Source organism: Typha angustifolia, chromosome 7 (assembly GCF_048772165.1).
Source record: "Typha angustifolia cultivar Huaian chromosome 7, ASM4877216v1, whole genome shotgun sequence".
In the NCBI taxonomy this organism is placed as follows: Eukaryota; Viridiplantae; Streptophyta; class Magnoliopsida; order Poales; family Typhaceae; genus Typha; species Typha angustifolia.
Window position 1 is genome coordinate 15,422,536 of NC_133245.1, and position 16,346 is coordinate 15,438,881.

General features: G+C 38.3%; 3 protein-coding genes across 4 annotated transcripts; 1 reads left to right on the forward strand and 2 right to left on the reverse strand.

The window, feature by feature from the left end:
• Positions 1-64: 64 nt before the first annotated feature.
• Positions 65-4,680, reverse strand: LOC140763005 (E3 ubiquitin-protein ligase At1g12760-like). Of its 2 annotated transcripts, none has more exons than XM_073101024.1 (5): positions 3,943-4,680; positions 2,527-2,646; positions 2,296-2,428; positions 1,137-1,301; positions 65-522 (listed from the first exon to the last, which is right to left on the reverse strand). In XM_073101024.1, the coding sequence occupies exons 1-5, from the start codon at positions 4,479-4,481 to the stop codon at positions 349-351; spliced, it is 1,131 nt and encodes a 376-aa protein (XP_072957125.1). In that variant the 5' UTR covers positions 4,482-4,680; the 3' UTR covers positions 65-348. The 2 variants fall into 2 exon arrangements, with proteins under 2 accessions (XP_072957125.1, XP_072957126.1); XM_073101025.1 differs by having other exon boundaries at positions 1,137-1,298; positions 3,943-4,679.
• Positions 4,681-6,566: 1,886 nt separating this feature from the next.
• Positions 6,567-8,837, forward strand: LOC140762207 (replication factor C subunit 2). The gene is made up of 7 exons (XM_073099849.1): positions 6,567-6,879; positions 7,002-7,108; positions 7,192-7,293; positions 7,385-7,580; positions 7,889-8,017; positions 8,099-8,293; positions 8,381-8,837. Exons 1-7 carry the CDS (start codon positions 6,706-6,708, stop codon positions 8,489-8,491), a joined length of 1,014 nt encoding a protein of 337 aa, XP_072955950.1. The 5' UTR covers positions 6,567-6,705; the 3' UTR covers positions 8,492-8,837.
• A 343-nt stretch (positions 8,838-9,180) lies between these two features.
• LOC140762206 (shaggy-related protein kinase epsilon-like) lies at positions 9,181-15,543 on the reverse strand. Its single transcript, XM_073099848.1, has 13 exons — positions 15,280-15,543; positions 14,764-15,057; positions 14,589-14,681; positions 14,094-14,153; positions 13,736-14,008; positions 13,535-13,609; positions 12,762-12,818; positions 12,549-12,689; positions 11,028-11,078; positions 10,840-10,935; positions 10,692-10,775; positions 9,802-9,904; positions 9,181-9,671 (listed from the first exon to the last, which is right to left on the reverse strand). Exons 1-13 carry the CDS (start codon positions 15,337-15,339, stop codon positions 9,616-9,618), a joined length of 1,443 nt encoding a protein of 480 aa, XP_072955949.1. The 5' UTR covers positions 15,340-15,543; the 3' UTR covers positions 9,181-9,615.
• Between the last annotated feature and the right edge of the window lie 803 nt (positions 15,544-16,346).

A 16,346-nucleotide genomic window follows, 5' to 3' on the forward strand; every position in this document is an offset into this window, starting at 1 on the left:
TAATTTTTATGTTACATCAAAGATAATATGACACCGTTCTATTTATAATCAAACACCATCACACTTGACAGAAACTATGATCTTTTTCGTAATTTCTCAAACTGCCACATTATGGAACACCAATTTATCATAAACATACGTCGGCATAATTACAACAGGTGTTATCGACATGCCTCCAGAATCTATAGCGGGACTCATAACAAACACCAGGCTGAAAACTTAAAAAAACATACTACGTTGCCGTATTAGTTACATTAGTGAAGGTGTACGCTTGCGTATGCATCTGCGTGGCATTGCTGATACTCTAAGCCAACCTGAAATTGTCAAAATCCTTGAGAAAGACCACCACTACACCTCCTCTCTTTCATGGTTATTACTCCGTATAATGTTGAATTTGCATAGCGGGCATGTTGCATTGATAAGCAGCCATTTATCTATACAGGCACAATGAAAATGGTGACTGCACGGAAGTTCCCTCAGTTCCACCCCATCTTCATATGCGGAAAGGCAGATGCAGCACTCCTGCATTGGCACTGAGAAGGTCAAGCATAATAATGTAACACAATGGTGATTGTTTTGTAGAGGCAGCATAGAGCACAACATGTGTACTGAAGTAACACACTAACAGCGTAGCTTTTCAATGTTTTCACCACGTCACTAGATTCAGGACTCATGGATCACCAAATCCGATGGTTGTCTGACATGATTAACAATTCCTTGAGGTTCCATTAAATGTTGGTCTAATAAGACCATATATGACAAAATTCAAGATTGATTTGATGAAGTATACCAATTAAAATCCAGGTAACAGAATTCACATGCCCATCTTGATTATGCCAAGAAAATTTCATAATAGTAGGGGTCCTATCCTGCTTGCAAAATGAGTGATCCTTGTTCCCGAAAACTTGCAGAATAATCTGAAGACCTACTACTTGTCCTTAAATTATGAGTTACACTTTACGGAGATTGTTTTTGCTCCATGAGTTCCTAAACAATAGCTTCAGAGGACTATTAGTAGCTTCCAGTGGTAATGATAACCAATTGCTTCTCAGAAACACTCAGCATTGTTACATCAAATTATCACTTATCGAGAAAACATAGAATTAAAATATTAAGCACAAAGTTAGAAAGCTTACTGCATCCTCAGCTGAAAGAACATGCTCAATGGGTCTGTCACTGCCACACTCGGTCATTTTTCCACCACAGGGTCCTGATATCTCATTAGCCAGCTTCTCATCACCTATTGTCTCGAATTTATATTTTGGAAGTTGGCAGATGTCCTCTTCAGTTGCTCCTTTCTGCTTTAAAGAGAATGAAATAATTGGCATAGATTTTTTACTTCCTTCAGTACTATATTATAGTCCAACCGCCAAATCATTGTGAGTTTCTTAGGGGGCATGGAGTGGGGGCTATTAAAATTTAGAAAATGTCTTACCAAATAGAATATCTGCAAAAAAGTTAAGAAAATGAAATCCAGCTTACTCTAACCATGATGATTTAACTATTGAAGTATTAGGCCAGACAAATGGGAAGACAATTTAAGAATTGTTTACTTTTATCCAGAGAAAGTGGAAGAGCAAAGATGGATCAGATTACAACAAACAAATCATGTTGTGCAATAAAAAATAGGATCCCCATGCAAGGATTTTCCATTCATGCAAGCTACTTATGATTTAGAAGATAGAAGCATGCTCTTTAATTCAATAATAGAATATCAATGGGAAGTAGGAAGTTCATGATTTAGGCAGAAAAGCAATGTAAATATGCATCTTTTTCAGCCAGCAGCAGAAATAAAATTTGTAAAGTTGTCTGAGGTTCAGTTCCTAAATTCTATAACAGTAATTTAATCAGTGACCAAAATGAAAATGTAGATATCCTCCAGATAGTTCCACAACCTCCCATGAAATTTTGTACACTTTGAGCAAATAAAGATATTAGATAAATCAACATCCCTTCCTCCATGAAAACACTTCTTGAAAGGGCATAGTGCAATGATTTTGACATTGTCCACTATTCTAAAGGCATAAGTCAGAATATCGACTCCAAAAGGTGGTTTCTCAAAATTACGCGAATCATGAAAATGAGCACTTGCATTATATACATCACGAAGCATATTTCACACATACTTAGTCTTGACCTGTGTACAAGCATCATTAGTTTTGAAATTACGAAACATTCCAGTTTACTGGGAGACAAGAGAGCACCCCATGAGGAAAGGATAGAAAAGAAGGCAATTATATTTTCTTGGAGATTGAAACATATTTTATGGATAGACAGGGAATTAGGGAGGAATACCTGATCAGTTACAGCATATAAGATCGCAATGATACACGGCAAACAGCAGCAAACAGCAATACCAACAACGCAAGCCAAAGCAACACAAAAAACTACAAAGAAGACATCAAATGCCAGAAAAACTATACAGAGCCTGCAAAGCAAGTCAAGTACATGAAATTAATTGAGATTAATGACCAAACTCAAATAATACTATTACACGTTCAGATATATATAGTTTTAGAGGGATACCAGTAAAGCTGAGGTGCATCATGAGTCAAATCTTGGCCCCCAACAGATACCCAATAAAATCCGATTATCCACCATATGAAAGAGAATATTGTATTTGCTGACTCTAAATGTTTTGGAACGCTGCCACAGTAAAGGTGAAGAATGATAGAATCAACCCCAAAAGAATGAAAAAAGAAGCAGACATGTTGCACTATGTTAACAAAATAAAAGAATAAAAGATCCAATTCAACAGCATTAAGGATACTGAGGAAAAGATATAAAGAACAACAAAATGATGAGACTTCTCTTCTCCTTGAAGCTGGTTTTTCTCCGTGTAAATTCTTTGTCAAAACTTGACGAGAAATAACTTTCATTAGAATCTTAAAGTTAGCTACATGATCCCATCAAAACGTCCTAATCAATGTAGTCCCAAATTAGAACTATTCTGTCTAATCATCTTTTTTCCTTCCTCTGCTTTGATACCTCACGCCCCTCTGCATTCAAATTGCCTTCATCCTCCAGCTATCCAAGCTCACATATCCTCCTAAATAATATATCCTTCTCCACCCTCCCTTCACCACTAGCCTTGCTCACTAAACGTTCAACTTAGAATATTGATCATTAACCCTCAACATTTGACATCAAACATTGCTTCTTCCCCACATCCCAAATAAATGGGATATCATATCCCTCTCCGTTTACTTATTACCCTAATATCTGAATACAAAGAACACCCAACACTTTGACTAAGTTAATATCTCAATCACATAGCTAAGTCACATTGGAATACCTTAAAAACTTCTAAATCCAAGTCATGCTAAGCTCAGATATGGCAATCGGAAGCAAAATCTTGGGAAGCCAGTTCATTAACAGCCCTAAGAGCGAACAATTTAAAATATTATCCTCAAGAATTAGAGCAAATAATTTAAAATATTATCCTCAAAGAATTGTTAAAAAATGTAGTTCTTTCTTTAATTATGACTAGGAATCCTATAATTCTATGATTCAATCTTATTATATTAGATCACATGGCTAAACTTTAAAAAAATTAAGTTGAATTCAAACATTTATCATATATCTAAAGCATGACCTATCCTATAATTCCAATTCTAAACCGATCATATTCGGATGAGTAGCAGTAGATGGGACAATTTGTCTATTCATTTTCTTCAGTGACACCAAAAGCTACACTGAACAGAGGAACTGGCATCATGAAGAGCCCTTAAAAGGAGGTCATGTCAATATAGGGCTAAGTAAGAGTACGGTCCCCTTCATGGAATACAGGAATAGAAAATGCTTTTGCTTGCAATAATATTAGGGAAGCATAATCCTGCGTACAAAATCACTGGAAAGCTACTCTAGTTATATTGTATGCAGACTAATAAAGGAAATCAAAACTGAAATTTCATAACATATACCATCATCTTTCTTTCTTACCTTATCCTATCTCCATCGCTTCCATGCTCCCCATCACCAGCTTCTTCCATCTCCACCATCAAATCCGATCCTGAGCTCCTTCCGCTCCCACTACCAACCTCCTCCACCTCGCCTGCGTCCTCCAGAGGCAGTTGCCTTCGCCGGTACTCGATACACACACAGATCACGTGAAGCACGCACTGGAGCGCATACCCCGCGATCCAAACCCTAAGCGGCTTCGACGGGTTCTCCTCCCGGCTAAGAACCAAGATCCCCGCGGCCACGGTGACGAAGGCGAGATTCCAAAGGATATCAAGAAGCACCACAGGCCTCGAGTAGGCCCAATCAGTTTGCCTCTCCTCAAGCTGCTCCGCCGCATTCTCCCGCACCAACATCGACGGTTCCCGCATCATCCGGCGGCTGCTGACTCGGCGGAGCAACCGCGCGGCGCCGCGCAGGCTCGGCCGCCGGCCGAAGAGGCCGCGGCGATCATCTCCGCTCCGAGAAGCTAGAAGAGGCGAGGGGTCGACGGCAGAGCTCGGAGACCTTGGAGACGCCATGGTCGGGGATCGAAAGGGCACGATGTCAAAGGAGAGGATACGCTTACCAGAACCCTAATCTACGGAACTGACGACGAACATCGCTTCAAACCCTAACCCTAGATCGACAAAGAGAGTGAATACCCTCAAAGCTTGAGAAATAACTCAATACGAACGCGATGGAAAATAAAAACTCAAACTACCTATCGCACCTCTGCCGTAAGAATTAAATAAATGGCAAGTTAAAAACTGGCATGAGATATCGAGAAGTCCCAGGTGGCAGGTGCTGGATGAGATTTTTTTTTTTCATTTCCCACCTTATCTTATGTGTTTATTACGGTTAACATCGTGTCTTTTAAAATAATTAAAAAAAAAAAAAACTAGAAGAGGCAAGTTAATAGCCAAAATGAAAATAAAAAAAAATTCAAATAAAGTAGGCCCAAAATTATAAATAATAATCCCCTCCCTCTAAGAAAGTTTAGCACTACGTTTTCAACCTACTAATTTTTTGCTTGCAAAAAACACCCTGCTAACTTGGATATAATTCTTGCCAACAAAATTCTCATGATCTCTATGACTAACAAATGTTTAGTACTTAAAAGGAAAGACCCTCATGCAATTTAAGACAACGGATTCGTCATTTAAAGGAAAATTGGCAGGAAAATAAACTTTAGATTTATCTATTTTAATGCATAGATTAGTAATATCCTCATAATTCTGGGAAGGGTCATTAGAGCATCATAGGAGGTCATATTAGTTTGAACCACAATGAGAAGATACTTAACACACATAAGGTGGCTACTAAGACATCTCTTCTTAATTTAGCACCTGTAAGAGCTAAGTCATTACAGTGAAGCGGTAATTGGACAAAGGGTCACCTCAGCGAAACTATATTTTCACAAAAACATTAGAAAAAGTACAACCACTTAAAAATAATGAGCAGCTAGGATAAGAGGTTGACGCTTTTATCCTGTTAATAAATTTGTTTTGAAAATCCACTATTCATGCAACCCCTGGTATCCCGTAATTTGTTAGATTCGTAGGCTTTTTTTTTAAATTAATTTTAAAAAGCAAACAAATTTTGGGGCTACTAGAAGATTATCATGAATTTATTTACCCATAAATAAACTTATTTGCCCAGATCTAATTATATCGGTCAAATAAAATATAATTATATTTCTAAGTATTTTAGATAAGATTTGATAATTAATATTACAAAAGAAAATTGGCTCATAATCAATAACCTCGGTCTAAGTTAAGACTTTTTACGAGCGAGAGAAATATAGATTCGTCCCCGGTTAGTGAAAAGGGAGTGAGATTCAAGAAAGTGACCGACGGATTGAACTTGTTAATATTTCTTAAAATTTAACTTGAAAACTATTCAAATTAAGAGTTTTATTAATCAGCATCGACAGCAAGATATTTTTATCTCATCCTTAGTTATCAACTTAACCAAATTATACAACAGTTATGACTGATAGAGTTGAGCAATAATCCTTCACCTCGGAGATCCTAACACCACAACTCTCTATAAAAACCTATAAATCTTCTATACAATGGAGGAGGATACCATGAGAAGTAGACAGAGCACCAATAAAGTCGTGTTGCTTATTGATGCGAGTAGTGAGGTGAAAGGAGGAGATATTATCCCTTTCTTTAATCAAGCTTACGGGATTTGGTATGACACCTAAGGCTAATTTGATGGAGTATGACAACAAAATGTTTGTTTATGATGGAGAGTTGAACGAAGACCATCAGTACGATTCATCAAAAGGAAGAAGGGAGAAGGGGAGAAGGGAGATGTACTCCTTTTTGCTCAAGGGTAGCAATACACGTTGACAACTGACAAGCATTTCACTATAGGTCATAGAATCACCACGGTGTTTCTTAAAAATCCAATAATAAATATAAGAATAGTTCCAACTAGTTTTTCTGATATTTTATTAAAAGTAAAGAAATGAATTTAAAAATAATAAAAATAGGTTATTTGTATAAAAAAAAGAGGTACTTAGGTTAATAGTAAGTGCCTTCAATTTTAAGACTATAATAAAGTATACATAAAAAGACGCTAAGTATTCTATATCAACTTTTTCTTCAGTAACCACATCTGGCTTGTTAGAGGACGAGCGAGCGAGCTGGATCCTAGCCCAAAGTCCGAGGTTTCCAAGTCACCCCTCCCCTCCTCCCCTCCACCGCTAAGCCCAAGGGTTTCCCCTCTTTCTCTCTCTCTCTAAACCTTAAAGCCATGGCCTCCTCATCCTCCCCTCCTCCTTCCTCCTCCGCCGGCAGCAACTACGACATCCCATGGGTCGAGAAGTACCGACCCGCCAAAATGGCCGACGTAGTCGGCAACTCCGACGCGGTCTCTCGCCTCCAAGTCATCGCCCGAGACGGGAACATGCCGAATCTCATCCTCTCCGTGAGCCCCAGTGCAATCTCCAAAACCTCACTTTTGCGCAAACCCAGTTGGGGATTTCCTCGAACAGGTTTCTCGCGGTCATTAATTTGCATTTTGGGTTTTCAATTGTCTTGTATCTTTAGGGCCCTCCAGGAACTGGGAAGACTACGAGCATACTTGCACTTGCTCATGAGCTCTTAGGACCTAATTACCGGGAGGCGGTTCTTGAGTTGAATGCATCTGATGATAGGTATTGATACTGCTTGTTTCCTTCATGGCATTGTTATTAACGAGGATCAAGTTAGTTTTCTTTTTTCGCTCCAATTCCGATAGGGGTATTGATGTAGTGAGGAACAAGATTAAAATGTTCGCCCAGAAGAAAGTGACCCTCTTGCCTGGGCGTCACAAGATCGTTATTTTGGATGAGGCGGACAGGTACTTTGTTAGGATTCTCTGATAATATATGGCCAAAGGTATTGTCTTTTATGATCTTTGATGGTTGTGCTCTGATGTTGGAAATATGTAGCATGACATCTGGGGCACAACAAGCTTTGAGGAGGACGATGGAGATCTATTCAAACACCACGAGGTTTGCTCTCGCGTGCAACACATCATCCAAAATCATAGAGCCCATTCAGAGTAGATGTGCTCTTGTTCGCTTCTCAAGGTTGTCTGATCAAGAGATTCTTGGTCGGCTTATGGTCGTAGTGGCAGCTGAGAAGGTAAAAATACTTCACTGATTATTGCACGTCTTTGTATGTTTCTTATCCCACCTAGATTCGCCTAGAATTACTTCAATCTTTATAAGCTAGCTTCTTATATTACATCTTGTGGTGATTTTAAAACAATAAGCTAGTAAAAATGAGGTTATATCACCTTTTATATCTAAAGCTCTTCATCTTTTAGTGAAATGAACTCGTCATACATCACTGGCGAACTTATATGATCTTATCAGTGCGCTCTACACTACATTTCTACTGCGGTTTGAATTGTATCTATTCTGCTAAGTCTTGTTAAAACCATGAAATAGGTCCCTTATGTCCCAGAAGGCCTTGAGGCCATCATATTCACTGCTGATGGTGATATGAGGCAAGCTTTGAACAATCTGCAGGCTACCTTCAGTGGGTTCCGTTTTGTTAATCAGGAGAATGTGTTCAAGGTTTGATCAATTTTTCATTATTCGCTTTCATATTTGGTGTTGATGCCTTTCTAATGGATACCCATTACAATGTTGGCTAAGGTTTGTGATCAACCTCATCCCTTGCATGTCAAAAGTATGGTTCGTAATGTACTTGAGGGAAAGTTTGATGATGCTTGTGCTGGTCTGAAGCAACTTTATGATCTGGGCTATTCTCCCACTGACATAATTACCACTCTCTTCCGCATTATAAAAAACTATGACATGGCCGAATATCTGAAGCTGGAATTCTTGAAGGTAACTAACTGGAGCAACTGATGCTTTCGTTTCATAATTGTCCAAGATATAAAATTTAGAACTGCACTTTTCCTTCACTGGGTTCAGGAAGCAGGATTTGCCCATATGAGAATCTGTGATGGTGTTGGCTCACTGCTTCAGCTCTCTGGTCTTCTGGCTAAGCTTTCGCTGGTTAGGGAGACTGCAAAAGCCCCATGAGTATCTTCTTGGAAGAGAGACCTTTTCTGCTATCAGTGGAATCATGAAACTTCAACATTTTAACTGAGACATGCTACCTATATGGCTAGGATATCTGTAGGAAGTGATAGCGGTTGGTGCAGAAACATATTACTTGGACGAAGACTATGCACTCATTTGGCTGGCAAATTTGGCTTTTTGTCTTTTATTATCTCTGAATCTATTTTCATTTTGAAAGATCTTGTTAAGTCGCTCCCACGAAATGTTAGATTGTGAGATGAAATATTGATGTGAGTAGTGGCATGTATCCCATTGTAGCTGAATGTTAGATTATGAGATGAAATATTGATGTGAGAAGCTTCATGAATCCCGTTGAAGCTGAGATTTGCTACAGTGATTAAGAGGACAGATTCGGCCTTCAACTTGAGGTCGATTTGAATTAAATTGACCTGCTGTTCATTTCAAAAGTGATATTTTCAACTGTGAACCAACAGGACGACAATTATTTGAGCACCATGAAGCTGCAAGTCGTACTGGAAAAAAATCAGATACATTGAGGGTGAATCTGGCTTAGTAGCAAGATTTCAATTAAAGAGAATCTAATCGATTTCAAAGCTTAGCTTGATGCTTAATCAATATATTAGTTTTGCATAAGCCCAACTGGAGGTCTTTGGAACGCATAAAAGAAACCAGACGGAAGAACTTGAAGCTCAGAACCAATACGTGTCCCACATAACCAATAACAGAACGCAAACATTAAGATGTAACTAGCAATTAAGATTCTTGCTATCAAAATACATTGCTAAACCAGAGACTGGTTGGTGTCTAACTTGGCACTTTCCAAAATTGCAGCTGGCTTGTAGAACAATCTCAGGGAGTGGATAAATTCAACATAGATGAGCCAAGAGCACGTCACCTCTCTCCATGTGCATGAAGCCACCTCGAAAATACTTGTGGAAAATCTATCATATGGATGGATCTCCCTTCCTTTAGGGTTGTTGGCCTCTTCAATCATTTAATTAGAGTCATTGCCGGGTTCCACCCACAACAGATTTGCTAGTGTTTGCACCTTCCACATTGGAGTCCTTTTACTGAGTACCAAAATAATATGTTGTTGCTGCTGCTACAGCTGCTGCCGTAATCCTTCATTTAATCTCAGGAATGAGCCGCTGAACTAGTTCGGGAGAAGCGCCTTCAAGCTCTGCAAACACATCGGAATGATGTTCATGTACAAAAGAGCCAGACTTTAAACTTCAGGCATAAAGTTACATGAAGGAATTAATTCTGAAACAGATATGCAAAGAAGCTAAGGGAAATGGGCACGTAATTACCTTGGCTAGTGAAGTTAAATAGAGGAGGTAGGGGGCGTCCATTTGGCAAACGGGTGTTGGGGTCTTTCAACACGTCAAAAAATGGATGAGCACACGCCTCCAGCTGCAGCATTGATCCAACATTTAATTTATTGAGCTATTTCAAAGTGTTTAACATATTAATAGCCGTGTAATTAATTACTTCACGTCACTTTTAATACTTTGCTAATTTATCAAGCTGCATCTGTGATGCGGTAAATGGTATATGCCAATTTCATAACATCTAACAGCAGAATGAATGTGCAAGCAGATAACAGATCCTGATTTGCAAACTGTTCTGGGATTGCTTAAGTCCTGAGTTCTAATCAACACTAGCATAGTGCAAGCGGTTCAGATTGCTATCGTAAAGCATGGTGATAACAGATGTAAACCTCAAAAGAAATTGGCGTATGCAGTTTATTACATGAAAATAGGTCAATATATTACAAAGTTGAATTGCACATGCAGGTTCTGCTATTTAACTCTGGAACATAGAAGTCAACAAGCCCAAAGGCTTGGATGTATGTTAGTGCTCTGCAGTTACAGGAGATAACAGTGGGCATTTCTGTGTTGATCAGAAGTGAACAATCTGAAGTGAGAAAGAAGAGCCATGAACACTTCATCTGCTAGCCAAAGGCAGAGGCTAGCATAATAAGAACAAAGGTAGTTATAAACAGATCAAGCAGAGGTAAGCAACAATATGTTTTCAAAATTACCACCGTGAACTATTTCTTGAGAGGAATACCCTACTTATTTATAGGCAAACATGCAAATTCAGGATGCATGGAAATCTAGGTAAGAATGCAAGAGAGCATCTATGTTATAATTAAAAGATTCAGGAGCATCTTATACTTAAAGTGACAGATTCGTACAGCAGTGCAACGCAAATTTGGCGAGTACTGGAGTAGCCTTGATACAAGATCAATTGCCTCCGGAGGAAGACGCTTGTTAAAAATCTGGCAAAATAAAAAAATTATTAGAAAATCATCTTAGTTTGCCTAAGCTCTAAAGCATCTTCACCTTGTGCCAGGGACGAGCTTTGATCTGTGGAAATTTGAACTCCGTGTAATTGGGATTCATACACTTAATCTCTTCTCGTGTTGGGGTACCTAGGATCTTGTATAACAAGAACGATCAGTTGAAAACAAGTTCATCTCACAGGAAAACCAAAATAGTCCATAAGCAGCATGAATGTAACTATGCAAGACCTTGATGATTTCCACCAGCTGGTCAACACCACTTTCTCCAGGGAACAGAGGCTGCATACCATTCATGTAAAGAAGGAAAGATCAATGGAATATTCCTGTTATATGAAACCTACCAAAGAAAAATCTCCACATCAAAGCTAAAATGTTTAATCTAGAAAATTCCAACTAGTTTATGCATGGTTTATTACCTAGTTTAAAATAGACATTATGGTATCCAAGTATTTTCCCAACAAGGGTCTAGCACACTTCAACTAAGAAAAGAAAAGGTAGAAAGACTTCAAGCTGGAACCCTGGCCACATCTTCATGTCCCTGATTTCACAACAGGCTGCAACTTCGTCTATTTGAATGATCCCTTGTTCCTTAAATTTATAACAACTATTGATTTTACACATTTCAAACAAAGTGTTGTGTTTCAAATCAGATCAGCAGGTCTCTCTGTATGTGTGTCTATGTAACTTGAACAGCCCCACTTCAAGAGTGCCACATGGACATAATGGTAATTAACATATTAAAGACAAAAAGTCCATAGGGTGTTTCTAAAGCTTTATGTCTATTCTCTTGTGAGCATGTGAAGAATGATTATCAAACAATTGGTTACGTTTTGTATCTTTAGGTTAGGAAATGGCAAAAAGCTCTTTGTAATTCAACCAAGTTTATGGACTACTAATCTCACTTGGATGAACAGTTTAAGCAGAAGGTACATGCAAAGTAACCAAAAAGTTAGCGATATCTTGGATTTGTATTCATTAAGCAAGCATGATAAAATCTCACACAAGTACTTCCCCAGTATAGGCTCGTTGCAATTTTAAATTTGGTCTCAGGGAAACAAAATAACTACACAAAGAAATATATATGAATAACATTTATCTATTTGATATTTATTGAACTGAGAATGATAGAAGTATCTAATGCAAACAAACAAGCATTGTCTAGGTGTCCCTTGTTGCTCCATGTTTTCAACTGATATTAGTGAGAACCTGGTTGATCAAGTGGTACTACATTGACACTAGCAACAAGAAGCAAAAATGCCGAAAGCTAACCAAAACTTGTGCTGCCATGTTAGAAGAAACTAGTTATCCAAGAGTAATGGTCAAATTGGTCAAAAAGCAAAACTTAAGTTACTCCAGAAATGCAAGAGAGGCAAGTTGGTCCTGTTTAAATCTTATAAAACACATAGTCTAAATAAAAGAAAAACGACCAAAGGCACAATTTCAGAAGGGTGAAATTTAGGCTGTCTTATAAGCAAATGAAACCTCATACAGAAGGCTACAAAGCACTGTTTGAACTGAAGCTCCAGATCCAACATATGAGGATACTTGAGGACATATAACAATAGGAAGTATGTCTTAATAGCCGACAAAATAGTCCACATTTAAATGAACTTTATAGCACCAGAGACATTCTATCACCTACTTGAAGCATTATCTTCAATGGTAATTATACTAATATCAAATGCAATAGATTCCCTTTATTGAGAAAAAAGAAATACAAGAACTTAAGCAGATTGGCAGAAAGCTCACCTGTCCAATTAGAAGCTCAGCAAAAACACAACCAACAGACCATACATCAATGGCTGTTGTATACTCTGTAGCACCAAATATTAGTTCAGGAGCCCTATAGTATCGTGAGCAAATGTATGATATATTAGGCTCTCCTGGAACCTGAAATTGGTGAATTAAATGTTAGGTTGCAAAAAAGTATCATACATGATAAATTTCAAAATAATGACATACCAATTTTTTCGCACTACCAAAATCACAAAGCTTTAATTGATGAGTGTGAGGATTGACCTGCAACATGAACTTAGTTACTAATATATAGAACCCAGCATTCAAACTATATTGTTAACACCGGTTCCTGCAACACAATTACTATGACAGAGTGTTGCTTAATGACAGTTACCTGCAACTCATGTCTATGTTGCACGATTCACGATGTTGAAAATTCAAGGAAATTAAACAGGATCAACATTAGCACAAACACATTTCTCTAAATCAGAGATCTCTAATTGATAGTGTGAGGATTGACCTACAACATGAACTTCATTGTGGCTTACAACCCCAGCATGTAATATATAGCATTAAGAACAGAGATTCCTAGCTTCCTGCAATAGAGGATGGTGACAGAATTTTGCTCGAGGGAGAGCAATTCATGTCTATATTGCGTGATTCATGGTGTTGAAACTTGAAAGTAAGAGGAAATTATGTAAGACCAACTATGATTAGATAAGTTTCTCTAAATCACAAAGCTTTAATTGATGGCGTTGAAAACATACTACTAGGTAATGAAGGTCAGGAAGCTTCTTGCTGGAGACCCAAACTGCTAATCTGATACCCAACAGATGATTGAAGTGATAACAACTCAACAATGCTCCTAATCTATGAGGAAAAGGTCTCCTTACAATCCATACAGTTTGCTCTAGTATTTAAAACTGTACTCATCAGACTAATACACAACCAGAAAGAACTTACAATAAAGACAGACAAGAGATGAGAAAATCTCTTACCAACATATTTTGTGGCTTAATATCACGATGGCATATGCCTATAACACGATGGATGTAAGCAAGAGCACGGCATATCTAAAAAAGAGAGAACATGTAGACATCATTGAATTGTAAAATTTACCAATTCCAAACAACCCATGGAAAAGACATTCTATAACAGTAGACAATTAAAAAAGACTGATGTGCTAGCAGATAATTAACCTGGTATATATATAACTGAACATGTATAAGAGGCACATGCTGGTTCATCCGGTTGTAGTATTTTCCTATGCGGTAAACCGTCTCCGAGACATACTCAAGTACGAGATTGAGGTAAACTTCATCTTTCTCGGTGGTTGAAAAGAAATGATGCTTTAGCTGAACCACATTAGGATGGTTGAGTAAGTGCATAGTTTGGAGCTCCCGGTTCTTATATCTCTTATCTTGGAGCACCTTCTTAATTGCAACAGTCTCCCCTGTCTCCATGCACTTAGCCTGTCCATAGTTTGCAGGGAAATAATGAAGCGCAATATAGTATAAACCTCACACATCAGACTATAATAAAGCCATTTCCATTTACCTGAAAGACTACACCAAATGAACCGGTGCCGACAATACGTTCCGCCATATAAGAAACTGTCTGACATCCATTAGCAAAAAGTATATATTAATCAGTTGATCAATAAAAGAAGAGAGATAAAGGTCGAGAGGATACGGAGATTCAGAATCAAAAAGATATAAATGTCCAATATATTAAAACAGAATTTACATATAACAACCAATTCATAGACAAGTTAATCTAACAAAATCTTGAATATTAGGGTCAATACCAAAGCTTAAAAATGACACAAGTACTCTAACAATTTTCTACCATCAATGAAAAAAAGTTACAGGAAGCAGCTAAACAAATAGACAAAGAGAAAAGAGAACACCCGGACAGAATAAATCTAGCATAACTAACTGATGAAATCAGGAATGAAGTACTACAAGTTGATGGAGCGACATTGCTGTTATGTTAAGAACAAGACAAGAAGCTGCCAAGTACCAAAAACAAATACGTCAGGGGAAAAATCACCTGTTTTGGCTGTCCATTTCGACCACCTATTGTCATTGTAACAATCTGACCCGTCTCTGTTCCATTTCCATTCACCATTGAACCCTCCATCTCCTATAAACACTCATTATAATCAATCAAACTGACAGATATAATGTAATAGAGCAAGAGGAAACATTGGCGCATTGAGTTGAACCTTCTCATTATGGTCGTTAACTTTATCGTCTCTAATTGTCATCTCATGCATTTCCTTTGGAAGCTCGCTAACACCAATCTCTTCAGTTCTGGCAGTAGGATCCATCGAAGATTCGCACGCATCAATATCAGCACTACCGGATCTCTTATGTTCGTCTACACCAATATATTCGTCTTCAATCAGATTTTGTTCAGTAGGAAGTTTCTCTCCACCATCCTGATCAAACTTGGTTCTTTTGGTGCCAGAGTCTCCACCCTTACTTGAAGGTGGCAAACATTCTACCAAGTCAGAACACTGTGATAGGAAATTTATGAGAAGAGAGAAGAGGGAGGTCGTATCGTATAACTTCTCGAATTGGTTTTATTCTTTTGCAAATTCCATTACAGAAGGAACACCAAATTCTGATTCCTTTGTGAATTGGTCATAGAATCAAACAAATAACAATACAGAGATTAATCGACAAATAAACTAATAACAGATGCTTCAAATAGCGAAATAAGAAAGGGTAGGGCTCACAGGATCGGAGATGGAGGAGCGGCCCGAAGCGATGCTCTTGAGCCGCCGCAGCGTATGCATCCTCTTCTCCCTTCGTAATAAAATACACAAATCCCGAACCCCTAAGCCCTCTCCTCTCTCTTCCTCTCCATCGCCGAGCTCACAACGGAGCGAGAGAAGAAGAAGAAGAAGAAGAACAGGAGAGGAGAGAAAGGAGATGGAAACAAGGAAAAGGAGGAGGTTATACCTCTCCCCCTCTCTAAATTAGAAAAAGAATTAAGAAATGGCTGGTGGTCTCCTTTCTCTCAAATTACTCATTTTTTTCCGCTTCTTTTATTTATTTTGGTGGTAAAATTTTGGCTTCGTGGTCAAATACTCGCACTCCCATATACCCAATCATTATTTCCCATCCATGGATTTCGTACCCGGAGTTTGACATCCACTCTACGCCGTCGGATGCAATCAACAATCGAATCGGACGATGGAGGAATGAATGGTCCTAATTACGATAGTGCCATCAGTCCGGAATATCAGGGGGCTTGTCTTGGTTTCGCCTCGCCTTGCGGGTGAGATGCGGTTGCAAGATTCGTTTAAGAGAGAGGTAGTTATTAATTACTAATTATTAGTTATTAGTTATTTCTCATGGGTTTGTTTGACCTGCATATATGCAAACTGTTTACAGCGAACAGGATGTTACTTAAGATGTGCGAACAAGTAAGACATTAATATAGATATCAATTTGGACAGTTAGAAATAAAGATGATTAGTGCCCCCGAAAGAGGCATGCATATCCACCTATATTTTCCAAATAAATGAAGCTCAAGATGTGCATGCAAGTAGTTGTCCCAAGGGGGAACTGGGTTTCATTAAAGTGGGCGCTAATGGGCCGATGAGATTAATGGGCTGCTATTCGAGTTATAGATACGGTACTTGGGCTAATCCAATGAACTTGTACTCAATAAAATTAGGATTGCTCAGGTACTGTGATTGAGCCCAAGAGTCATCAAACTGTACGGATTATACTCTATCCTAACTATGTTTAATAACTAATGATACTAATTAGTAACTTAGTACCCTTTCTATTTATT